This window comes from Natrix helvetica (assembly GCF_964273705.1).
Source record: "Natrix helvetica genome assembly, chromosome: 7".
NCBI classification, from domain to species: domain Eukaryota; kingdom Metazoa; phylum Chordata; class Lepidosauria; order Squamata; family Natricidae; genus Natrix; species Natrix helvetica.
Genome location: NC_138558.1, coordinates 76,100,053 through 76,126,160, shown reverse-complemented (window position 1 = coordinate 76,126,160; position 26,108 = coordinate 76,100,053). Strand labels below are relative to the sequence as shown.

Sequence of the window (26,108 nt, the reverse complement as noted above, 5' to 3'; positions counted from 1 at the left end):
ACATCCGGTCTCGTGCGTTCTGCTCACAGCTGGCAACAGACCAAACACTCCAACTTTAGAAAACTGGAGGAAAAAAAGGAATCGGAATCAGAGAATACTAGGGCAGGAAGGGACCTGGGAGGTCATCTAGTCCAATTCCCTGCTCAAGCAGCAGAGCCTTACAGAATCATAGGCGAATGGAGAAGAAAGGGGCCTAGGAGGTCTTCTAGTCCAACCCCGTTCAAGCTGGTGACCCTATAACAGGGGTGTCCAAACTTGGGAACTTTAAGAGTTGTGGACTTCAAACTTCCAGAATTCCCCGGCCAGCTATGCTGGCTGGGGAATTCTGAGAGTTGAAGTCCACAACTCTTAAAGTTCCCGAGTTTGGACACCCCTGCCCTATACCATTCCGAACAAATTGCTCCCCAATCTCTTTTTGAAAACCTCCAGTGATGAAGCCCCCAGCACTTCTGGAGGCAACCCTTGAAAACTGAAAAAATAAAAAATAAAAACCCTTCCCCTCCTTGCATCAAACCCACCATTTTGCAATAGACGATTTTGTAAAAACGTGAAATAAGATTTCTCAACAGCAGGGTTTTAGAAATCACTCAAAATAACAGAAGAGGGCTGTTTTTAATAAACTAATCCATCACTATGACAACGGAAGAATATTTTGTTGACAAACCAAGAGCAGCCCTTCATGCAGCTTTTGGGGTTTTAACACAAGAAGCATTCATTTTCTGTATTTAAAGATATAACCTAATCCCAGGATATGTTTTTAAACCAGCAAATTTTATCACTGTCGATCACCCAGGACTGAAGCACATAGAACAGGCACCAAGCCTTGCTTCAGAACTCAAGGATGGGTCTAATCTTCGACAAATGAAAATTAAATCCAAATTCCTATGCTGCAGAGATTATTATTATTACCAAAGAGAACTACTTTATCCAGTCAAAAGCCTCTTCAAGTCATAATTCTCATTCATACCAGCCAGGGCCATTCGGAAGCCTCGCACACACAGCCTAAAAAAACCCAAAGCCTTTTCACTGTTTCCTACAAAATTGTATTTAAGGCATACAGATAATTTCTTCCTCCAAAATCCCAGCCTCCTTATAACCCCACCTCAACAGTGGCCATTGCTATCTTCTTCAACTTCTGCCTCCAGAAGTTGTGAATGCTCCAACACTGGAGATTTTTAAGAAGAGATTGGACAAGCGTTTGTCTGAAATGGTATAAGGTTTCCTGCTTGAGCAGGGGGTTGGACTAGAAGTCCCTTCCAACTCTGTTATTCTATTCCTATTCTATTTTCTATTCTATTCCTATTCTATTTTCTATTCTATTCTCTATTCTTCTCTTCTCCTCTCCTCTATCTTTGATGGCAGAGGTTTTAATAATAACAGTTAATAGAACAGAATTCTTTACTGGCCGAGTGTGATAGGACACATAAGGAGTTTGTCTCCAGTGCAGCAGCTCAGTGTATATACAAACGGCAAAGTGATAGGTCATAAATCATAGTTACAATCATTTATCGTAAGTTGCAAACAACAACAGATAAATTGTAAGAAACCAATAAAAGATGAGGAGGGAAATAATGAGAAATGAGACAGCGCTATGGTAATTAAATGTTCACAGAGGGATGGCACAGGGAGAAAAAACTGTCTAGTTGTTTTAGCCGGCAATGCCCTATAGTAGCATCCTAAGCGCAGAAGTTGAAACTATGTCCAGGATGTGAGGGGTCTGTAGCTATTTTCTCAGCCCTCTCTTTGACTCGTGCAGTGTCCAGGCCCTCAATGGAGGACAGGTTGGTTACAATTGATTCTTTTCTGCAGTCCTGACTGTCTATTGGATTCTGGGATTGTTGCAATGGACGTGAAGTGTCAAAAACAGTCATAAGTCACTTTTTAAAGTGCCGTTGTGACTTTGAACTAAGTGAGCCGTTGTAAGTTGAGGACTACCTGTACTTCCATTTCTCTTATTATTCCTATCAAAGGAGAGGGCACAGAATGGATGCCCGGCTTATTCTCTAGGCATCGTTTTGCAAAAGAATGGATTCTTCAAGGGGTCCTTGGATTTCTCTGTAGTGCTGCCATAGAATATTTATTTTATTGCTAGTTGTATAGCTAAAATACTAAGTATTTTAATGGTTTTCATGAAAAACTCCCTGGTTCAAATTCATAAAGTAACCAGTAGGGCAATTAAACCTTAAAACTTTGATAGTGTACAACCAGATTTTGTTACGTGGGAAAAGTCATAATATATAAGCTTTCCATTTTAATTAGCAGATTATCAAATACCAATGTACTATCATTGCAAGTCGGAAGTATATGGATTTCATAAACATTAGGTAAAAGGTAAAGGTTCCCCTCGCACATATGTGCTAGTCGTTCCTGACTCTAGGGGGCGGTGCTCATCTCCGTTTCAAAGCCGAAGAGCCAGCGTTGTCCGAAGACGTCTCCGTGGTCATGTGGCCGGCATGCCTCAATGCCGAAGGCGCACGGAACGCTGTTCCCTTCCCACCAAAGGTGGTTCCTATTTTTCTACTTGCATTTTTTACGTGCTTTCGAACTGCTCGGTTGGCAGAAGCTGGGACAAGTCACGGGAGCTCACTCTGTTATGCGGCACTAGGGATTCGAACTGTCGACCTTTCTGATCGACAAGCTCAGCATCTTAGCCACTGAGCCACTCTCCATAAATATTAAGATATTTTAAACCACAGATTCAAACCCAACGTAGCAAATGCAAAACCATACCACAGAGGAAAATCTGAGACACACAACATGTAAAATACCTCTTGTCCGGTAAGAAAAAGAAGAAGGTCTCCTTCCTCTTCCTCACACATATGGATCTGTATTACTGTCCGAATGGCTGCTTCGAGGTAATCCCTTTCTGGCTCCGGAGTATAAAAGATCTCCACCGGATGTGTACGACCAGGAATCGTGAGGAGAGGACAGTTATCAAAATAGATCTGAAACTTGCCAGCATCTAGAGTAGCGCTCATAACGATCACCTAAAAAAAACCCGAAAAAGACAGGAAGAATGAAAAGTTGGACCTTGTTGGAACCAAGTCTTAAATTTCAAAAGTACCATATTTTTCGGAGTATAAGATGCACTCCCCCCGCCCCAGAGGATGAAAATTTGGGTGCGTCTTATACTCCAAATGTAGCCCCGCCCACCCGCCAGCCTCCGCGCATCCTCTTTCTGGCTGCAGAGATTGCCACAATTGGCTTGCGTTTTGGGCCTCGGCGCCTCGTGTTTTCAGCCTCCAAACACTCCGTTTGAGACCCATTGAAGGCTGCTGGGATCGCCAGAGCTCATTGCCGCCGATTGCCGCCTCCGCGCATCGCATTTTCGGCCACTGCGCAGCGCCTTTTAGACCTCCACACACCCCGTTTTTGGCCTCTGTGCATCATGTTTTTGGGTGGTGGGCAGCAGTGATGTGCTTTGGCGATCCGCACAGCCTTGAACGGGTCTCAAACGGAGTGTTCGGAGGCTGAAAATACGAGATGCGGAGGCCAAAATGGCAACCCGGAACAGCTGCTGCCTCACCTTACTGCCTCCGCGCTTCGCCTGCTTTATTAACTGGACCTCCCTGTGATGTTCAGCTGTGCTTCAGAAGCTGCTTTTCATCCCCAACGAGGATGCTCGCTCACAACCAGTGAACCAATGTGCTGAAGCTGACCAGGCTAAGGACGGTAGCCAGATGGATACCTGGTTAGGCAGAATTTATTTTTCCTATTTTCCTCCCTAAAAACTAAGGTCTGTCTTATATTCTGAACAATATGGTACATTTAAAAAACGAAACCTGTTTCTGCTGGTATTTGACAGGCAGCTGCCAACTAGGACCAGAATTTCAGTCATTAGCAGAAGTTGTTGTTAAATGAGCCATCGTTTTTATGGCCATTTTTGCCCTCGCCGTTAAGCGAATCCCACAGTTATTCAGCAAATCCGGCTTTTCTGACGGACTCTTCTTTTTGGAGGTCAGCTGATAAGGTCACGAACTGTGAGCACCTTTGGGATAACCAGGACTTGGACAAGTGGGAATATCTATAGACTTTTAATCAAGGAGAGAAGCAAGGCCCCTTCCAACTCTGATAATTCTGTTAAATGACTTTGGGAGTCAGAATCATCCAGGCGTAATCTAAGGCAGCAGTCACCAAGTGCTGGTCCACCAGTGGTCTGAAGCAATATTATTTGCATTTTTTTATATAGCACTAAATCCGGGGTCCTCAAACTACGGCCCCTGGGACAGAGGCGTGCAATGAACGCTCGTGCACTGCTGCAGAGAGTCTCCCCCTTCGGGGACTTTTTGTGTGGGCTGGAGGGGGCCAGAAATTCTGACTTGGGGTCTGCTTCAGCCTCCTGGTGGGGGGCTTTGGGCGAAGGCTGGAGGGAAGCGCTGCTGGTGGTGAAGATCTGGAGGGCCTCGTTCCAGTGGGACTGCATCATGGCCTGGAACTGGCTGACCATCTCAGCCCACTGAGCCTCCAGGCGCCGGTACCTGGCCTTGCACTCCCGCAGGTCTTCCCTCTGCTTGAAAAGCCCATGCTCCTAGTCCTCAGTGAGGTGCCTCTGCTGAGCCTCCTTCTCGGTCAGATCCAATTTGAACTGAGCTGTTTTGCCAACTCTTTCTCATGGTGGCTGCTTAGCTTCAGCCACTGCTTCCTGTTGGGGCCCTAAGGAGCCCGGACAGGCAAGCGAGGAGTGACTGAAAAGGGAGGGGTGAGTATAGGCCGCCCCTCGATGTGAATGATATCAAGTTGGCCACGCCTACCCAGTCACATGACCACTTAGCCACCCCCCAGCCAGCCAGTCATTAGGCAGATCTTATTAGTGGTCCGCAGGATTTAAAATTATGAATTTAGTGGTCCCTGAGGTCAGAAAGGTTGGAGACCCCCGTTCTAAGGGATCTCAGCCAACCTGTTAGTTTGTTTCAGACTTGAAGCAAAACACATTTTTTCTCCTTCTTCTGCATCAAACAGCACACACACACACACACTCCGGCTTGATATATTCCACTGACCTTTAAATCCGATCTCTGCCTCACCACCTCCTTCAGCACTCCCATCAAAATATCTGTAGCCAGCGTTCTTTCGTGGGCCTCGTCAAGAATGATTACCCCGTAACGTTCGAGCAGAGGGTCGTTCATCGCTTCACGCAGCAACATACCATCGGTCATGTACCTTGAGTGGGAAACCAGTAGATGAATTCCAGAGCTTCTCTGTTTTTTTTTTTTTTCATTTTATATATATATAAATCAGCACAAATACAACACACACATATATATATATATATACACACACACACACATATACACATATACACATACTTACATACATACATACATACATACATACATACATACATACATACAATAACAAAGGGATGCATTCCAAATCAAGGGAGTAACTAATACCACTCTATAAAGCCTTAGTAAGGCCACACCTAGAGTACTGCACCCAGTTTTGGTCACCACATTATAAAAAGAGATGTGGAGACCCTAGAAAGAGTGCAGAGAAGAGCAACCAGGATGATGAGGGGACTGGAGGCTAAAACACACGATGAACGGTTGCAGGAACTGGGCCTGGCTAGTCTAGGGAAGAGAAGGACCAGGGGAGACAGGAAAGCATCTTCCAATATTTGAGGGGCTGCCACAGAGAGGAGGAAGAGGGTCAAGCTATTTTCCAAAGCCCCTGAAGGAACAATGGATGGAAACTGACCAAGGAGAGATTCAACCTAGAAATGAGAAATTTTCCAACAGTGAGAACAATCAACCCATGGAACAAAAGTTGCCTTCAGAAGATGGTGGGAGCTTCATCCCTGGAGCCTTTCAAGAAGAGACTGGACTAACCTCTGTCAGAAATGGTGTAGGGTCTCCTGCTTGAGTGGGGGTTTGGAGATGATGTCCTATAACCATGATGGGGAACCTATGACCCGCATGCCACAGGTGGCACACGGAGCCACATTTCCTGGCATGCCAGCTGATTTTCCGCCCTTCTGGTTGGGCCGTGGGGGCTGGTTTTCACCCTCCCTGGGCTTCAGGAAAGCCTCTGGGGGCTGGGGAAGGGGTCGTGCATATATGCACAGCTGGACGGGGACGATTGAATTGTTCTGGGCATGATGATTAGACATGAATATAATTGGCCCTAATTCTTGCCGATGCTGTAAGAACTATGTACTGGTATCTTCCTGAAATGACGAGATTCCTGTCCTGCTTGGGAAAGACTGGCTGGTTTTATTCATATAATATCGCCTAGCATAACTGATGGGATGCGGTGGCTCAGTGGCTAAGACGTTCAGCTTGTTGATCAGAAAGTTGGCAGTTCGGCGGTTCAAATCCCTGACTTGCCCCAGCTTCTGCCAACCTAGCAGTTTGAAAGCAGGTAAAAAATGCAAGTAGAAAAATAGGAACCACTTTTGGTGGGAAGGGAACAGCCTTCCGTGCGCCTTCGGGGTTGAGTCATGCCGGCCACATGACCATGGAGACGTCTTCGGACAGCGCTGGCTCTTTGGCTTTGAAACAGAAGTGAGCACCGCCCCCTAGAGTCGGGAATGACTAGCGTATATGTACAGGGGAACCTTTACCTTTAGTATAACTGAGAGAGAGATGCAGCACTAGGGCCCAAGGAAATAATAATGACCAATCTTGAGATAAATTGAGGACTTGATTGGGAGAAACACATCAAGGTATATCAACATCATCTTCTTTTAATCACCCTGTAATCCCTTGGGCAACTGAATGGAGCTAGCAGCGTGTTTACTGGCCAGATGCCCTTCCCTGTCGCCATTGCGGAGTTTTATTCGGCAGATATATTCTCATTGTGGCCAGAGAGAGAAATATCTGCCTCTACCTAGGATCGAACTCACAGCCTCCTGATTGTGAGGCTGTAAGAGCTCCACCTCTGGCTCACCGCACCACTCAAAGACATCAAAGTATGTACTTACTTCAAAATCGTTTTGGCGCTGCTGCAGTCTTCAAACCGAATCGAATAACCGACCTCTTGACCCAACATCACATCCATTTCGTCTGCAACTCGCTGGGCCACACTCATCGCAGCGACTCTCCTGGGCTGTGTACAAGCCACGCCTCTCTTTGGGCCTGGCAGCGACCGCATGTAGTCAACGCACCACTGAGGGATCTAAATGGGGGGGGGGGGGAGAGAAGAGTCTTAGTTATTAAAGAGACCTTGGAAGATGTTACAGCTGGATTTGAAGTGAAGGCAAACAGATCTGCTCCAATCAAACAACGGTAGAACAAAAGAACAAAAGGCTGTGCTACAGAAAGACCTATGAGAAAACGTTAACTGAGGTCAGTTTTATTTACTCCCTGAAGCCTCCTGGGACCAAAAAACGGGTGCAGGGGAGCACGCTGCAACCCCCCCCCATGCTCCCTCCACCCCATGCCATGCATGCGCGACCCACCCGTCCCCCCGCATATGAGCAGCAGAGACCCAAAAATCAGACGGCCAGCGGGAGGCCGGAGCCGCATTGGGGCTGAGCTCGGGCGACGGCTGGGGTGCCCCACATGCCATAGGTTCGCCATCACCAGCCTACAGATTGCCTTAAAAAGGAAGCCTCAATAAATGTCATAAAGTCACTGTAAATAAACTTGGGGGGGGGGAACCCCCACCTTACAGAGTAGCTCAACCAATCCAGTATTAAGAGGCCAGTCAACATTTGCCAGTGACGTACATAGATGATATAACCCAATTATGTAATTCAAAGCCTTAAATACAGGTGGTCCTCAACCTACGACCACAACCGAATGCCAAAATTTCTGTTGCTAAGTGAGACACATCATAAGTGAGCTTTGCCCCATTTTACGCCCTTTTTTTGCTACCATTGTTAAACGGATCACTGCAGGCGTTAAATTTGGATGCGAAACGAATCTGGGTCCCCCATTAACTTCGCTTGCCAGAAGGCGGCAAAAGGGACCCCGGGGAATCAATACGAGTCACTGGCCAAGCGCGTGAATTTTGATCCCTTGACTCCACGGTGGAGGCGATGCAATGGCCGTTAAGTGTAAAAAACAGTCATAAGTCACTTTTTTCAGTGCCACTGTTACGTTGAACCATCACTAAACAAAACAAACTTGTTTTAGGCTTAAAGGAAATACAAGTATCCACTGTCATTTGGAATGATGTGTTACTGTGCTATAATCTTTTTTTCCCCTCCTATAATGACCGCATAATCCCTTGCGGGGTGGAGTCTGGGCAACTGAATGGAGCTGAATGTTTACTGGCCAACTGCCCTTCCCTGTCGCCAATGCAGAGTTTTGTTCAGCAGATATAACCTCATTGTGCCCAGAGAAAGAAATATCTGCCTCTACCTAGGATTGAACTCACAGCCTGATTGTGAGGTGAGAGCTCCACACCACTCACTGTGCTATGTCTATTTTCCCAAAAGTTCTTTTTTCATAATGCAAAGAAGAGAGGAGGAGGAAAGGGAGGAGGAGGAGAAGGAGGAGAAGAGGAGGAGGAAGAGGAGGAAGAAGAGAATTAAGAAAAAGGAGAAAGAGGAGAAGAGGGAGAAGGGAGAGGAGGAGGAGGAGAAGAAGAAGAAAGAGGGAGGAGGGGGGAGGAGGAGGAGGAAGGAGAAGGAAAGAGGAGGGGGAGAAGGAGGGGGAGGGCGGTAGGGAGAAAAAGAAGAAGAAAGGGGGAGGAAGGGAAGGAGGAGGAAGGAGAGAGGGGAAGGAGAAGGAGGGAGGGGGATGGGGAGGAGGAAGAGGAAGAAGAAAAAGAAGACGAGGGGGAAGGGGAAGAAGAAGGAAGAAGAAGAATTTAAGTTCTGTCATTAAGGGAAGGTCCAAACATGGCACATATCGTCACCAATCCCTCCGACACCTGAGGATCGAGGATACTAAAACTGATGTCATGAGGATGTACCAGTCAGACATGTAGTAATAGCAAAGGCACTTCAATATTTCATGCCTATAATAATCTATCCCTGAGCAATATTCACCGTATTTTACTAGCTTTTGAAAATCCCAGACCGCCCATATTTCTTGCATGTAGATTTTTCAGAGCATCGTTAATTCTGCTCGGAGGACTGTATCCTTTCATTTTTATACCAAAAAAATAAATAAATTCAATCTGCAGATCTACAGGGAACATTTAGTGTTTTCAGGGAATTCGATTTAAGAAAGCGATTAATGGCATTCTGTTTTATTTTATTTTTTAAGCCAGTTAGTAGTCGCATCAAAAAAAAAAAAAACCCACTTTGTCTCAATTTTGCTTCCTGATCAGTCTAACTTTGGCAAGAAAAGCGGTACAGCGGATATTTATAGATTAACAGAGGTTTATACCAAGCAATTCAAATCTCACTGAACCAGACAAAATGCCAGAGTTGGAGGGTGAGGGGATATGGGGGGGGGGGGGGAGAGATAGCGAAAGCTCATCGCATCATTTTCTAGTCATTAAACCACTGAAAAGGTTCATTTAACCGATCTTGCTCAAAAGGCTAAGCCTTGCCATGTGTCAACGCACAGTGGGTTTCTTTGAGGACCCTGAAATATTGCTAATAGTGGGTGGAATAATTTCACAAGAGACGTCCAAACTTATTTTGCGGTGTGCTGTGGCGTACAGATGCGTGCGAGGTTTGCAAAAGGAAGGAACGGCCGAAGCCAAACCCACCTGCGTGGTTTTACCGGAGCCAGTCTCGCCAACCAGCACAAAGGATTGGTTTCGGATGAGGATGTCGGTGAATCTTTCTTTGTATTCCCACACCGGGAGCTGCAGGCGTTTCTTTAAGATTTCGTAATAGCGAGGTGTGTGTGGCAGGTTTGTAAAAGGGTTGATACTCTGTGGGAATACGGTGGGTTTCAAAGGGGGAAGCCCGACTCCGGCGAGGAGGGCCGAGTTGGGTGAAGGACGCATATCCTTCTCCTTATCTCTTTCCCGTTCGCGGTCTCTGTCTCGATCCCTGTCCCGGTCTTTGGAACGATCATCCCGATCCCTGTCACGATCCCGATCCTTCCTAAATGGTTTTCAGGAGAAAAAGGAAGAGTTTTGAAAGGAACAAAAACTCCATGCTATCAAAGAAGAAAACAGTGAGTTAAAGCGGGGGTCACCCACCTTTCGGACCTCAGGGATCACTAAATTCATAATTTTAAATCCCGTGGACCACTAATACGATCTGCCTAATGACCGGCTGGGTGGGCGTGGCTAGGTGGTCATGTGACCGTGTGGGCGTGGCTAACTATGTCACTCATGTCGATGGGTGCCTTGCCAGCCTCTACTCACCCCTCCCCTCCCAGCCCCTCCTCGCCTGCCCGCCCGGGGCTCTTTAGGGCCCCAACGGGAAGCCGTTGCTGGAGCTAAGCAGTTGCCATGAGAAAGAGTTGGCAAAACAGCTCAGTTCAAATTGGATCTGGCCGAGGAGGAGGCTCAGCAGAAGCACCTCACTGAGGACTAGGAGCATGGGCTTTCCAAGCAGAGGGAAGACCTTCGAGAGTGCAAGGCCAGGTACCGGCACCTGGAGGCTCAGTGGGCTGAGATGGTCAGCCAGTTCCAGGCCATGATGCAGTCCCACTGGAACGAGGCCCTCCGGCTCTTCAACACTAGCGGTGCTTCCCTCCAGCCTTCGCCCAAAGCCCCCCACCAGGAGGCCGAAGCAGACCCCCAGTCAGAATTTCTGCCCCCCTCTGACCCACACAAAAAGACCCCAAAGGGGGAGACTCTCTACAGCAACACAAGTGTTCATTGCACGTATCCCTCCCAGGGGCCGTAGTTTGAGGACCCCTGATTGAGTGCGATATAAAAAAATGCAAATACTTTTTCTGCAGACCACCAAAATGTTCTCACGGACCAGCAGTTGGTGACTGCTGGATTAAAGGAAGGAGAAAGAAAGAATCTCAACCAACCTTCAGTAATTCATTTCCCTCTTAACCAATTTGTGAAGTTACGGATTGACGCAGGATAATAGGTGGAATGCTACAAGGTGCTACATACCACTCTCTGCTTACACCTAACAATTATTCAACATACAAAGCCAAACCAAACCAAACCAAGGGATAGTATCAGCCTCCACAAACTCTGCAAATTTAACCATTACTGGAACTAGCCAAGTGCAATTACATACAATAAACATACGTAAAGTATCCTACACAGATGTTGTTCAGGGGAAATATTTCTGTACTGCAGGTTCCCCCCTCCCCTTTGGTGGCTTTTCTCATACCAGAAATGCTTTCAGCGTTTTTTCAGCCCAGGTTGAATTGTGTAAAATGAAACAACAGGGGAAATGATAGAGAAAGTAATGTTTTTGCTGGCTCTGACAAGAGAAGATTGATGGGATATTTTCCAAGTATCCCAGGAACATAAATCTGTCCAAAATATCAAACTTGAACAACATATTTGACAGATGTTCCCATTAATTCCAATGGTGAAAATATCACTGTTTATAACAGACAAAAAATGTGACCTATTTTCAAACGGGGGAGATTGCTTAAGTCTCTTCCTCCTTTTCTGTATTTATATTAATAAATAATTCAAAGATTTATTATTAATATATAGTTTTAAACAATCATACTTTGGAGCAAGAATGCTAAATTATGTGAGCTCTACCATACACATATAAGCTATATGAGAAGAACGGTTATTTTTAAAAGACCCTCAAAGTTGGCTTTTGTATTTTAATGGAGGAGGATTCATACAGGTTATAAATAAAGCATTGAAGAATTTTATGTTCATCTTCTGATTTTTATAGGACTTATATTCCTTGCAGACAGCTGGTCATTTGCATCCTTTTTAGAGTGTCCTTGAGGACACTTGGAGATGGCCTCAAATGACCAGCTGTCTGTAAGGAGTATCAAACCTTCCGTTCCCCACCATCCAGACAGAGCTGAAGAAGATTCTTGGATGAGAAGCGAAACGTCTTCAAAGAAAAACAAGGAAGTCCAGTTGCCTCCTGAAAAAGCACCTTTGGGGCAACCGTGATCTGGATGACGAAGAACCTTCATAGAAAAACATATCTAGCACTTATGGTGCTCAAGAACTAAAAGGGGCAGAACATTGCGCTGAATGCTAAACCTCTTGTATCAGGCAGACCAGGAGGCTGAGAGCATTTGATTCCCAGAACAACGCCTGTCTTTAAGTATCCTGATACCAACTGCTACACAAAGTGGCCTAGTCACCAGCCTCAACTATCACTCTTGACTGCGCAACTGAGGGCCGTTAGTAGACTTAGCAAAATGGGTTGCTTCATCTTTTGATTCTGCGGCAGGCAGCTTTTCTCCTACAAAAAATGTTAATCCACGGGGGAAGTCAATCCACAATTGTTCCCTCTAATTCCAGATTATTCTACCTTAATCAAAATGTTGGTTGTACTTGTCATTATTGGGGGTTCGGCTCATGCTTCAGTGACTTGATTTTTAAAATTATTAAATGGCCACGAAAAATATGTATTGACTGCCACAACAGAATTGAAAGCAAGCAGCTTTTGAAATTCATATCAGGAAAAAAATACCATAAGGAAGGACCATAGAAAGAAGTAAATACTAAGCTGCCCAAAATCTGGTGTTAGTACAAGCAATATTTTTATGAGGCCGGGGTTCATATTAAACCTGCACATTACACTAATCACTATCCAAAGAATAAACAAGGAATAGTAGGCTACACATTCGTTAACTTTCCTCACCTGTGTTTTCAGATGAATATGTTTCAAAAATGTGCCTTATAGCACTGGAAAAAGATGCATCCATCTTAACAAAAATTAACTTTAAGAATGCAAAAGGCAAAATAATTAAATTAAATAAAGAATGTTAAGATTAAAAATCAAATCCAATTAAAATTTAAAAATATAACAATTGATACAAGAACAAAAGCTGTTTTGTACTACAGAGGATGCCGTTATCCTTGGAAAGTACTAAAGTTTTAATCAAGCACCAGCTTTTCTGTCCTCCATTTAAAAAAAGAAAAGGAAGAATATGATTGGGGAATTCCAATAGTTAGAAAATTGGCCCTGAAATAACAGAACAGATCCTGCTGACATTTACCAATATTACAAAATTATTTTCTGCTCTTCTTTGCAATTGTAAGAAGGAATAAAAGCGGAAGAAGGCGAGTTATCATGGATGCCATAAATTTCTCATGCGGATCCTTGGCAGCTCATCTTTTTTTGTGCATCTGAAATTTAACCAGCTCTGCAAGTGGAAATGTGTTGAAAGAAACACACAACTCCCTGCAGCACAACTCCATGGAACACAAAATAAAGTTCGGGAACTTGAATTTCCGGTGATTAGATGGGCCTGAATGTTACACAGTAGCTTGTTTAACAGGACTATCCTGACATTTTCAAAAGTGACCAAATTTAATGTTATCTTATTGTATCCCCTAATTGTAACTTTAAACCAGGGGTGTCCAAACTTGGGAACTTTAAGACTTGTGGACTTCAACTCCAAGAATTCTGGGAGTTGAAGTCCACAAGTCTTAAAGTTCCCAAGTTTGGACACCCCTGCTTTAAACCATCCCTGGACTGGTTATCCATCCTAGTTGCTTCTTCCCTTTTTGCAGCTCGTCCTCAACTTGCAACAGTTCATTTAGTGACCATTCAAGAGTGGTGGCGGGCTCTGGATCTTGTTCCAACCGGTAAGGTTGGAACGGGCCCCACGGCGTCCACATGGACACGCGCAGTGCCCGCATGCGTCTTAGCACCTCCGTGGGCTCTGCACCGCTCCAGCTGCTCAGCGGAGGGGAGTGCAGGCGCTGTATACGCCATGCACGGAAGTGCCGAAGACTTAAAAGACCGGTAAGGAGCTCGGGCGGGAGGGTCGGCCCTCCGGAGCACTGTACCGGAACGGTATCCGGTGCTCCAGGCAGACTCCGGTACGCCTGTGCTGACTGGTTCAAGGTTACAACAGCACTGAAAAAAATGTGCCCTTTTTCACACTTACAACTATTGTTGCAGCATTGCCCAGGGTCACATGATCATGCATTTTTCGCTAACCAAAGTGCAAGTGTATATTTTAAAACAGATTTGCCCAGAAGTGCTTATCAGGTGTCCAGGAGCAATGCTGAAAAAAATCCAACAAAATGGTCGGCCGATAAAGAATTTCAAGTCAATATTAAAGATTCAAGTGAGGGCAGAGGAAGCATTTAAAAAAAAAAAAAACTACAATAGCAAGTATGGAAATCACTGTCAACCAGAACAAAATAACTTTAAATGAAAAAGTTGGGAAGGTGAAAACAGCTCTCAATGGCCGCAAACAAGGTCCATTGTTTGTTTGTTTATTTTTGGTGCCCAAATCACCACAATGTGACTCTTAGTTTACCACGTTTAATGGTATACAGGCCTTGAGAAAGAGGCTTCACAATGAAAATCCAATCAGCCTTACATGAAGGGAAGTGTTCATTTTGCACGTATAGGTACAAATTTGTAGGCCTTGGTTTATAGCAGTAAAGGTAAAGGTTCCCCTTGCACATCTGTGCCAGTCGTTCCTGACTCTAGGGGGCGGTGCTCACCTCCATTTCAAAGCCAAAGAGCCAACGCTGTCTGAAGACATCACCGTGGTCATGTGGCCAGCATGACTCAATGCCGAAGGGGCACGGAACGCTGTGACCTTCCCACCAAAGGTGGTCCCCATTATTCCACTATTTAAAGGCATTAAAGACACTATGTCAAGGCCCTAAAATGCATTATAAGGGCATTATTGGGGCTTCATGAAGACATGATAAAGGCCTTAAAGACACTATATAAAGACGTTAAAAAGACACTATTTAAAGGCATTAAGGACACTATATAAAGACATTAAAAAGACACTATATAAAGACATTAAAAAGACACTATTTAAAGGCATTAAAGACACTATATAAAGACATTAAAAAGACACTATGTAAAGGCCCTAAAGTGCATTATAAGGGCATTATTGGGGCTTCATGAAGACATGATAAAGGCCTTAAAGACACTATATAAAGACATTAAAAAGACACTATTTAAAGGCCTTAAAGACACTATATAAAGGCGCTATAAAGGCATCATTTCAAATACAACCAATTTCGTTGTATTCAAGTACAATGACAATAAAGATTATACTTATCCTAAGGGCTTCAGGAAGACATTTAAAAGACGCTATTTAAAGGCATTACAAAGACACTAAATAAAGGCACCACAAAGGCATTGTACAGACATCGTAACCTTGCTCCCGTCGGGGCTTACAGAAGGACCTCTCAAGCCAAGGAAGGAGCCTCCAAAAGGCCGCGATCCCCGCTGCAGAGCACGTGGGCGGCCCAGGAATCGCCACAACCCCGGCCTTGCCCAGAAGGCCGCGTCCCCCCCCACCTGGCTCCTCCTCCTCGGGGCGGCCTCAAAACCGCCCTGGGAGCCCCCTCCCCTCCCCCACCGCCCACAGGCCCTAACGCTGCTCCCCCCCACACACATAAACACAAACACGGTCACGCGCGAGAGGCGGCGCTCGCCCCCGCCAACCTCCATTCCCCCCCCCCCGGTCCCGCCGGCCTCCCCTCACCCGTCAGAGGCGGCGCGCTTCTTGTTGGAGGCGTAGTCGTCGCCGAGGTCGAGGCGGTGGCGCTTGGACATGGCGGCGGGGGACGCCGACCCTGCCAGCCGGAGAGCGAGCGAGCAGCTAAAATGGCGGCCGGAAAGAAGCCGCGCGCGCCGCCGGAAGCGCCGCGCGCGGTAGAGACAGAGACAGAGGCGGGGGGAAGAGGAAAAAAAGCGGTCCGGGTCCGTCCCCAATTGGCGTCCGGCGGGGGAACTTCCGCCTCCGCGCGAAGGTTCCGGCCTGCTTTTGGTGCATTTCCCTCTCCTTCTGCCCTGGCTCCTCTCTCCCTGTCAACTCAATGAAGGGGCTCTTCTCCTTAAATCCTTTTCCTTGGCAGAACGAGCCAAACCTCTTTAGTGAACATCAGTCACCGAATAGAATAAAATAACAGAGTTGGGAGGCACCTTGGAGGTCTTCTAGTCCAACCCCCTGCTTAAGCAGGAAACCCTTTACCACTTCAGACAAATGGTTATCCAATCTCTTAAAAACTTCCAGTGCTGGAGCATTCACAATTTCTGGAGGCAAAGCTGTTCCACTGATTCATTGTTCTAACTGTCAGGAAATTTCTCCTCAGTTCTAAGTTTCTTCTCTCCTTGATTAGTTTCCACCCATTGCTTCTTGTTCTGCCCTCAGGTGCCTTGCAGAATAGTTTGACTCCCTTTTCTTTGTGGCAAGCCCTGAGATATTGGAAGACTGCTATCATGTCTCCCCTAGTCCTTCTTTCTCTTAAGCTAAATACACCCAGATCCTGCAACCGTTCTTCATATGTTTTAGCCTCCAGTCCCCTAATCATCTTTGTTGCTCTTCTCTGCACTCTTTCTAGAGTCTCCACATCTTTTTTACATTGTGGTAACCAAAACTGAATGCCATATTCCAACTGTGGCCTTACCAAGGCCTTATAAAGTATTAACATTTCACCTGATCTTGATTCTATCCCTCTGTTGACTGCGTTGGCTTTTTTGGCAGCTGCTGCACACAGCTGGCTCCTATTTAAATGGTTGTCCACTGGGATTCCAAGATCCAAATGAATAGTTGTAAGTTAGGACTATCTGTAGTAACATGTATAAGCTGGTGAAGGGGAATAGTAATAAGGATATACCAGAATGTAATATACTGGAATAAGTAGAAACTTGTTGGTTTTAGTAGAAACATTTGTTTCCTGCAACTAACTTCCTGTAACACTGTTATTGGGGTCTGTAAAATATCTGGCAAATGTCAAAATGTGTGATCCCGGCCATTTGAACTCTTACCAATCTGCAATCTATGGGCATAGAATTTACCCTGGAATGGAGCTGTAAAACTGCCACCTTTGATGTCCAATGGGAAGCTAAGTGGTCAATCGTGAGAACAAAGGAAGAAGATAGCACTAATGAGGAAGTATTCTATCCTTTTGCAGGAATAGGATTGGGGGATTTTACTGACTTTGTAACATTTCTAATGGTAAAAAGAAGGCATTTCCCCTCTTGTATTTCTTCCCTGCATATCCTTGGATGTGTTTGGAACTGACCATCATGTCTTTAAACTTTGATCAGAGATTAAATGCTGATTGTTGTTCAAGCCTCCATCTGTCTCATTTTTGTCTCATTGTGACTTGGATGTATTTTAAAACTTCTATGGGTCTAAACATATTCTCAAACCTTACACTGGGTTAACAAAATCACAAAAGAGGAGAGGATAAGCTGCCTGGGAAAGCCAAGGGAAATCATCAAAGCCATTAAAAAGCAAAAGTTAGAATATTTTGGACATGGGATGCCACATCCAGAAAAATATGGCATCCTTCACTTAATCCTCCAGGGAAAAAATTGAAAGCAAACGAGGTCCACCTGTGAAGAACATCAAGGCTTCAAAACCTAAGGGGCTGGTTAGCAGCACTTTTTCACGTGGCTGTTGACAAAAATAAGATTGCCAACATGATCGCCAACGTTTGATGATGGATATGGCACGAGAAGTAGTAGTAACGTGTGGTCATTTCTCTGTTGAAATGGCTAAACTTTGTTGAGACAACCCGCTATGAAACCCAATTTATTCTTTCTAAAATACTATTCTTGGGATAAGAGGCTGGTAGTTTAAATTCTAGCAAAGAAGTCTCAATTTCCCTTTTGCTGTTGTGCAGCTTCTGCAAAGTGAGAGACCTCACTGTTAGCAATCCTACCAAAGAAATTTCATCCCATGCTGCATTTCAACACGCTGCCCTGAGCACATACGGTAAATCTAGAATAGAATAGAATGGAATGGAATGGGAATGGGAATAGAATAACAAGAGTTGGAAGGGAGCTTGGAGGTCTTTTAATCCAACCCCCTGCTTAGGCAGGAAACCTTACACGTCCGACAAATGGTTATCCAACCTCTTCTTAAAAACTTCCAGTGTTGGGACATTCACAACTTCTGGAGGCAACTTCTGTTCCACTGACTCCCAACAATCCAAGAACCTTGTAACAAAATTTAATGGGTGTTGTGTGTAGAAAATATAGCAAACACAATAATTAAAGAGGACTTCCCTCGCCACAAGCCAGGGTAAAGACCCAGATAGTACTTTATCACAACTGCATCACTCTTTCAAACTAAAATTTACAAGAAAGAAACTCTTTGCTTTCAGGGAAGCCACCGCACCCCAAAGCTTAAAGATATATGAAGCCAGAATCATTCTCATCTTGCTTTAGTCACACAAGCCAACAGGGTAACTTCCTTTTCAACAAGTCCAAGCGATATACCAAACAGTAGTTAATTACTGATTCCTCCAACGAAGGCTGTAAAAGGATGCCACATTAATGCCCTTGCTACCTGCTTCACAAACCCCTACAGAAAAATATATATACTTTGAGGTCTTACTACATTCAGGACTTTAAGAGTGCTAGTTAACACTGTGGCCCATCATCTGATAGAAAGGGGTCTTCAAATGTTTTGCCAGCATAGCAACCCTTCCAGCATGAGACCAACTTTTGTAGCTGTGTGCAAAAAACAAAATCATTTTAATGTATGCTGATTAGCATACATTCAAAATGACAATAAAATTAATTATATTCTTCTCTCCTATACTTCTATTCTTCTGTACTCTTCTAATAGTTATTCTCTTCTCTATTGTTCTATTCCAGTGGTCGGCAAGCAGCGGCTCGCGAGCCACAAGCGGCTCTTTACACATTTTAATGCGGCTCTTCTGTGTGCCGGATTATTATCCTCCCTAATCATTGTGGATCGAAAAGAAAAAAGGGAAAGGGGCGCTTGTTTTGAAGCGCCCGCTCCCCTCCCTCCTCTCGGGCACTTCAAAACAAGCGCCTCTTTCCCTTTTTTCTTTTCGATCCACAATGATTAGGGAGGATCCTGAAGTCGGGCGGGGACGAGAAGCGAGGAGGCAGAAAAAGAAACGCAGGCTAAGGAGCTTCCCCCCCCCCGCCCCCTCCCAGCAAAAATCTAACTGGGGAGCTGGGCGGGCAGTAGCAAATTAGCTGATCACGCCGCGTGATCAGCTAATTTGCTACTGCCCGCCGGCTCCCTGATAATATTTTTGCGGGGGGGGGGAGAAGCTCCTTGCCTCCGTCTCTTTTTCTCTCTCCTCGCTTCCTGGGGCTCCACCAATGGGGGAGCAAGGCCCGCCCAGCGCCAGGCTTTGGGCTAACACAGAGGTCTGCAAAGGTGGCTGTTTTAAGACTGGTGGACTTCAATTCTCAGAATTCTGGGAGTTGAAGTCCACCAGTCTTAAGAGCCAATTTTGCAGATCCCTGCCTGGGCTAATATGATTGATGCCCTTGGTGGACTTCAACTCTCAGAATTCTGGGAGTTGAAGTCCACCAGTCTTAAGAGCCAATTTTGCAGATCCCTGCCTGGGCTAATATGATTGATGCCCTTGGTGGACTTCAACTCTCAGAATTCTGGGAGTTGAAGTCCACCAGTCTTAAGAGCCAATTTTGCAGATCCCTGGGCTAATATGATTGATGCCCTTGGTGGACTTCAATTCTCAGAATTCTGGGAGTTGAAGTCCATAAGTCTTCAAGCTGTCAGGTTTGAAGACCCTGGTTTTTTTTTCAAAAGGGTTAGGGGTGCAAGGGTCTTGCAACTTGACAGCTTTAAGACTTGCATGCTTCAATGCCAGAGTTTCTGAGCCAACATGACTGGAGGAGGAATTCTGGGAGTTGAAGTCCACAAGTCTTCAAGCTGTCAGGTTTGAAGACCCCTTGGGGTTTTTTTCCTAAAGGGTTAGGGATGCAAGGATCTTGTAACTTGACAGCTTTAAGACTTGCGTGCTTCAAATGCCAGAGTTTATTGAAACTAAAAACAGTGTACCATCCTATGTATTTTCGGTTTTAAAAGTGTGGCTCTCAAAATAAATTTCAATCGTGGTTTTGGCGAGATTTGGCTCAGTTGAAAAAAAAGGTTGCCCAACACTGTTCTATTCTAATTATTTTTATAGTTTTTTTATTTTTTCATTTTCATAACATATAACCACATGTATTCTAATTATTTTTGACAGTATTCTATTCTATTCATTCTACTCTAATCTTCATTCTCTTTTTGGGGTCCCTTTTTGGGAGAGGGGGCGGTTTAGAAATCCAATAAATAAATAAATAAATAAATAAATAAATAAATAAATTCTATTCTACATTCTGTTCTAATTATTTTTCTATTCTATTCTACTCTATTCTAAACTTCATTCTCTTCTATTTTTCACTCTACTCTAATTATTCTATTCTATTCTTCATTTAGAATTTTCTATTCTAATCTTCATTCTCTTCTATTTTTCAATCTATTCTAATTATTTTTCTATTCTACTCTGCTTCTATTCTAGTCTTCACTATGCTATACTATACTATACACTATACTTCTATTCTAGTTCACTATACTAAACTATATTCTAGTTTAGAATAGAGAAATAATTGGAATAGAATATAGAAGAGAATGAAGACTAGAATAGAAGCAGAGTACAGAATAGAATATATTCCATTCTATTTTTCTAGTCTGCTCTAGTCTGCTCTTCTAGTCTTCATTCTCTTCTATATTCCATTCCAATTATTTTTCTATTCTAATCTTCATTATCTTCTATTTTTCAATCTATTCTAATTATTTTTCTATTCTGCTGTACTCTGCTTCTATTCTAGTCTTCATTCTCTTCTATAGTCTATTCCAATTATTTATCTATTCTATTTCTCAATCTATTCTAATTATTATATTCTACATTCTATTCTATTTTTCTATTCTGCCCTTCCAGTCTTCATTCTCTTCTATATTCCATTCCAATTATTTCTCTATTCTAATCTTCATTCTCTTCTATTTTTCAACCTATTCTCATTATTCCGTTCTTGATTCTATTCCAATTCTCTTTCCATTCTATTCCAATCATTATTCTACTCTTCTAATCTAATCTTCGTTCTCTTCTATATTCCAATTATTTTTCTATTCCAATCATTCATTTTTCACTCTAATTACTCTATTCTAATCTCCATTCTGTTCTATTCTAATTATTCTATTCTACTCTACTCTCCTAATCTTCATTCTCTTCTGTATTCCCTGCGAATTAGGCTCTCCTCTTCTCTGGAAAGCGAAAGATACCTAGGACTATATATAGAGGACAGTATGGGGGGGGCGGGGAGCCAGTCCAGGAGAGACCTGCAACCCCCCCTTTCCCCCCCCCCGCCATTTAATCGTGGCTGAGCCGCCTATGGAGCTCCTGCCCGGCCTCCCCGAACGAAACCGGCGCGGCCTGCTTCTCCTCCTCCTCTTTCGGGTTCACTTTCCCGCCTCGGCCGGCGGGTCGCCCCTCCCTTCTCCCAGCAGCTAAAATGGCGGCCGGAAGGAAGCCGCGGACGCCACCGGAAGCGCCGCGCGCAGGGGGCTGCAAAGAGGGAGACAACGGGCTGGGTCCGTTCCCAGGACGCCTCCGGCGGGGAAGCTCCGCCCCCCGCGCGAGGGTTCCGGCTTACGCGCGAAACGGGGGGGGGAGTCTTTCTCTGGCTGGTGGGGTGGGGGTGGGGGTTGCAGGAGGGAGGGTGTCCTCGGACCCGCTGAGGGTCCCCTGAATTTCGGCTCCCCAAATCGGGCCCTCTCTTAGAAGGCATGTCCTGACTGAGCCAAGTTGTGTGTGTTTGTTTTCCCTGTTCTGCTTGCAACCAAAATCCACAGGTGTCCCGATTCCAATTGGGGTGGGGGTCTCATTTATTTATTGTTATTTATTGACAAGTACAAGGAAACAAGCATCAGTATAGACAATAGACATGAAGACATGAAAAATGGCACAAATAAATGGATATAAATAAAGCAAAACATAGCCATAAACACATAAATATGAGTACATAGCAATGGGGCCAGTAGGACAGGGGACGGTAGGCAGGCTGGTGGGCTTCTGCGCGCCTCCTTTGCGGACCTTTGCGCACCTCTTAGGAAACGTGTAAGGCGACAGACCTCCAAATGGCTGGAAATGTAACTATCAACTAAGGGACCTTCTACAACATGTGGTGGACTTGTCCCAAAGCTAAGGAAATCTGGACTAAAATTCAAAAATGGTTGGAGGAAGTAACCGAACAAAAAATTGACACGAAGCCCAAGCTGTTTCTTCTGGGAATAATAAAAGGAAATCTAAGCAAATAAATTCAATATATTGTGCTTCATATAGTAATTATCGCAGCCAGAATCTCATTCGCACAAAACTGGAAACAAAAAACCATCCCCTCGAATGGAGAGATCATAAAAAAGGTGCTACAATGCGCGGGAATGGATAAATTAACAATGGACCGTAGGGATAGAGAGGAAACAGAGCATTGTAAGATATGGAATAGGTGGTATTATTGGCTCAAAAAGAGATGTAAAATTAATGCATAATGATTGTATAGAAAATATAACAAAAGGAGATGGTATATATCAGAAACCAATAGAGATGTAAATGTTATATATATTATAAAAATAATAATCATGAAAAAAGGAGGTACATGTATGAAACAATAGGACTTAGAATGGAAAATTAGAAATTATAAAAAAAAAAGAATACCGATACCAGAAAGCTGTGAAAGTGTAACTGTGATTTTAATGTTTAAAAATGCTGAATAAAATTTTTTTAAAAAGAGAAAAAGTTTTTTTTTAAAAAGAAAGAAACGTGTAAAGTCCATGGTATACAGTTTAAAGTAAAAGGTCCCAGGGGTTAGAGGAACGAACAATAGGATCAGGTAGAGCAGGGGTGTCCAAACTTGGCAACTTTAAGACTTGTGGACTTCAACTCCCAGAATTCCCCTCTGGCTGGGGAATTCTGGGAGTTGAAGTCCACAAGTCTTAAAGTTGCCAAGTTTGGACACCCCTGAGGTAGAGTGTTCCAGACATTTACTACTCTATTGCTGAAGTCGTATTATACCATTCTGGGAACACACACACCCTCCTAGAAGAATTAAATATTTTGAGGAATGTTTTTTAAAAATATTATATTTTCCTAAATGAGAAATGGAGAAACATGGTTTTTTAGAGGCAGGAAGCAGCCCCTCTCCTTTTCTGCCCACAGCAGATGTCAGCACTTAAACAGATAAACAGCTTATTGGACGAGGACAAGTATCTAGACCAATGGTTCCCAATCTTCTTTTGCCCATGCCCCACCTAAGCATTTCTAAAATCTTGATGCCCCCCCCCCCTGTGACATATAATTCTTACTTTGCTCAAAAAGTGAACTCTACTCAGGCGGAATAAACCTAAAAGGCCATTAACTTGGTTTAAACAAGGTTCAAATTGCCCCCATTCAAGAAAGTATAAAAAGTCTCTCCATTTTGTCAGCTGCCCACAACCACAAATCCACATCGTTCTGCTTCATCAATAAACCATCTTTCCAATCAGCCTCTGTGTTTCCAGTGTCTTTCTCCCAGCTTGGAAACTGAACCAGATGGATATATTGCTTCCCACACCATTTCAGACAAATGGTTGTCCAATCTCTTCTTGAAAACCTCCAGAGCTGGAGCTTTCACGATGTCTAGAAGCAAGCTGTTCCTCTAGACCAGTGATGGCGAACTCAGCATGCACACTCGCCTGGGCCACATCCCGGAAGAGGAGCTGCCCAGGGGGCGTGCGCACGCTGGAAAATGAACTTCTGGTTTCCAGTGCACACCGACCGGCTAGTCTTCCAGTTACTGGTGCCCATGCGTGAGGATCAGCTGGCTGGTGCGCCTGCTCACACTGGAAAATGGAAGACCAGCTCTTCCAGTTTCTGGCACTGCTGCATGCACGAAAGCTAGCTGATCGTTGTGCATGCATGCATGTCAGAAACCCAAACTTGGAACGGGTATCTAGCCACGCATGCCATGAGACCAACCCAATTCCTGCAACTGTTCTTTGTTTTGGCATGAATGAATGAATGAATGAATGAATGAATGAATGAATGAATGAATGAACGAATTTATGATTCACATTATTTCTCAGAAGCAATCAGTCAAGAGCAGCTCCTACAAAGCCCAGGAGTTTTGTACTACATACTGGCCAGTCACTCATCTTACAGAATAACAGAGTTGAAAGGGACCTTGGAGGTCTTCTAGTCCAACCCCCCAAGTAGGAGACCCTTTTCAGACAAACGGTTGTCCAATCTCTTCTTAAAAACCTCCAGTGATGAAGCACCCACAACTTCTGAAGGCAACTTCTGTTCCACCAGTTAATTTTTCTCACTGTCAGGATATTCCTCCTTAGTTCTCGGCTGGTTTTCTCCGTGATTCATGTCAACAAAGACTCAATCATTCAGGCCGGTGGTGAAATTCAAATTTTTTTACTACCAGTTCTGTGGGCGTGGCTTGGTGGGTGTGGTGTGGCTTGGTACGTGGCACGGTGGCCATGGCAGGGGAAGGATACTGCAAAATCCCCACTCCCTCCCCACTCCAGGGAAAGGATACTGCAAAATCCCCATTTTCTTCCCACTCCAGGGGAAGGATGCTGCAAAATCCCCATTCCCTCCCCACTCTGGGGCCAGCCAGAGGTGGCATTTGCCGGCCCTCCAATCTACTCAAAATTTCCGCTACCGATTCTCCGAACTACTCAAAATTTCCACTACCGGTTCTCCAGAACCTGTCAGAACCTGTTGGATTTCACACCAGATTCAGGCCAAAAATATTTCAAAAACAGTTAAATTAGGGCAACTGGACCAAAGTATGTTAAACTGAAATTCTCCTTGATTAGTTTCCACCCGTTGCTTCTTCTCCTTCCTTCAGGTACTTTGGAGAATAGCTTGACTCCCTTTTCTCTGCGGCAGCTGCTTAATTCCTGGAACACGGCTATCATGTTACTGCCTAATCCTTCTTTTCACTAGGCTAGACATACCCCATTACTCCATCACATTTGTTTTTCTTTCTTTTTATAAAGGTTTTAACATTCTGTTCCAAGCGGGGACAAACGAACTGCCCTCCTCGGAGGCGCTGGCAGGTGGCACCTCCTCACGCTGCACCTGTGCTGCTCTTTAGCCCTTTGATGTGGATGAAATTCTCCCGGTAAGCTGCCAAACATGCATTGTATTTGTGCAAGACTTTATGGAATGCGTGGAGAACAATGAGGAAAGGAAACACAAATCAAGATGTTAGGAGAACTGAGAAAACTAAGCAGGCAGCAATATTTGGGGAAGGAAGAGGGAAGGCAGAAAAGAGAGGAGAAATATAAGAAACTTTCTCCCATTGTAGAATAGAATAGAATAGATAGTGGAACGAAGAAGAGAATTTAGAATAGAATAGAATAGAATAGAATAGAATAGGAAATAGAATAGAATAGAATAGAATAGAATAGAATAGAATAGAATAGAATAGAATTCTTTATTGGCCAAGTGTGATTGGACGCACAAGGAATTTGTCTTTGGTGCAGATGCTCTCAGTGTACATAAAGAGAAAAGACACATTTGTCAAGAATCATAAGGTACAACACTTAATGATAGTCAGAGGGTACAAATAAGCAATCAGGAAACAATCAATATCAGTATAAATAATGAGGATACAAGCAACAGAATTACAATCCTGCAGTCATAAGTGGGAGGAGAGGGTGATAGGAATGATGAGGAGATTAATAGTAATAGTAATGCAGCCTTAGTGAATAGTTTCACAGTGGTGAGAGAACTAGTTGTTTAGCAGAGTGATGGCATTCGGGGGGAAAAACTGTCCTTGTGTCTAGTTGTTCTGGTGTGCAGTGCCCTATAGCATTGTTTTGAGGGTAGGAGTTGAAACAATTTATGTCCAGGATGCGAGGGGTCTGTAGATATTTCCACGGCCCTCTTTTTGACTCGTGCAGTGTGCAGGTCCTCCATGGAAGGCTTGGAAGCAGACCGGATTTCTCTTCCAACAAGTCTTAACACGTCTTCTATAATTCTGTGGCTTGACTAATTACAAAGAATGAAATGTGCCAGCAAGGGGTGGAATGTGGCACTTCCCCCCCCCTCAATAAGCAATCACAAAACAAGAGGTGATTAACTGCCTCTTTACAGTGCCCATTCTGACCACATATTAATGGCTGCACCCTGAAATGTTCCTTTCCTAGCAGTTGGTGGCGTTTTGTCTTTCCAACAATTACGGGGTACTGCCACCATCTACCTTTAATGTGCAGCACATTTATTTAGGGATGCCATAAAAACTGGGTACGAAATCGAATGCATCGTCCCGGATCTGTGAAACTTAACAAGCATCGTTTTTTTCCAAAGGCTGCATAGCCTGA

The 26,108-nt window shown here is 44.3% G+C and overlaps 1 protein-coding gene and 1 long non-coding RNA gene across 2 annotated transcripts in view; one reads left to right on the top strand and one right to left on the bottom strand.

Annotated features, from left to right (window-relative positions):
• Positions 1 to 15,595, bottom strand: part of DHX15 (DEAH-box helicase 15) — a 46,339-nt gene extending 30,744 nt beyond the window's left edge. Inside the window, exons 1-5 of the mRNA XM_081958968.1 lie at positions 15,438 to 15,595; positions 9,610 to 9,952; positions 6,923 to 7,116; positions 5,001 to 5,160; positions 2,769 to 2,987 (exon numbers count right to left, since the gene is read on the bottom strand). Of these exons, the coding sequence (XP_081815094.1) occupies positions 2,769 to 2,987; positions 5,001 to 5,160; positions 6,923 to 7,116; positions 9,610 to 9,952; positions 15,438 to 15,508 (987 nt within the window). The 5' untranslated portion in view covers positions 15,509 to 15,595. The remainder of the gene's footprint in view (positions 1 to 2,768; positions 2,988 to 5,000; positions 5,161 to 6,922; positions 7,117 to 9,609; positions 9,953 to 15,437) is intronic.
• Positions 15,596 to 20,062: 4,467 nt separating this feature from the next.
• On the top strand, positions 20,063 to 20,826 carry LOC309395086. The gene is made up of 2 exons (XR_014175852.1): positions 20,063 to 20,252; positions 20,299 to 20,826. It is a non-coding gene; the product is annotated as an uncharacterized lncRNA (long non-coding RNA).
• The last annotated feature ends 5,282 nt before the right edge of the window (positions 20,827 to 26,108 follow it).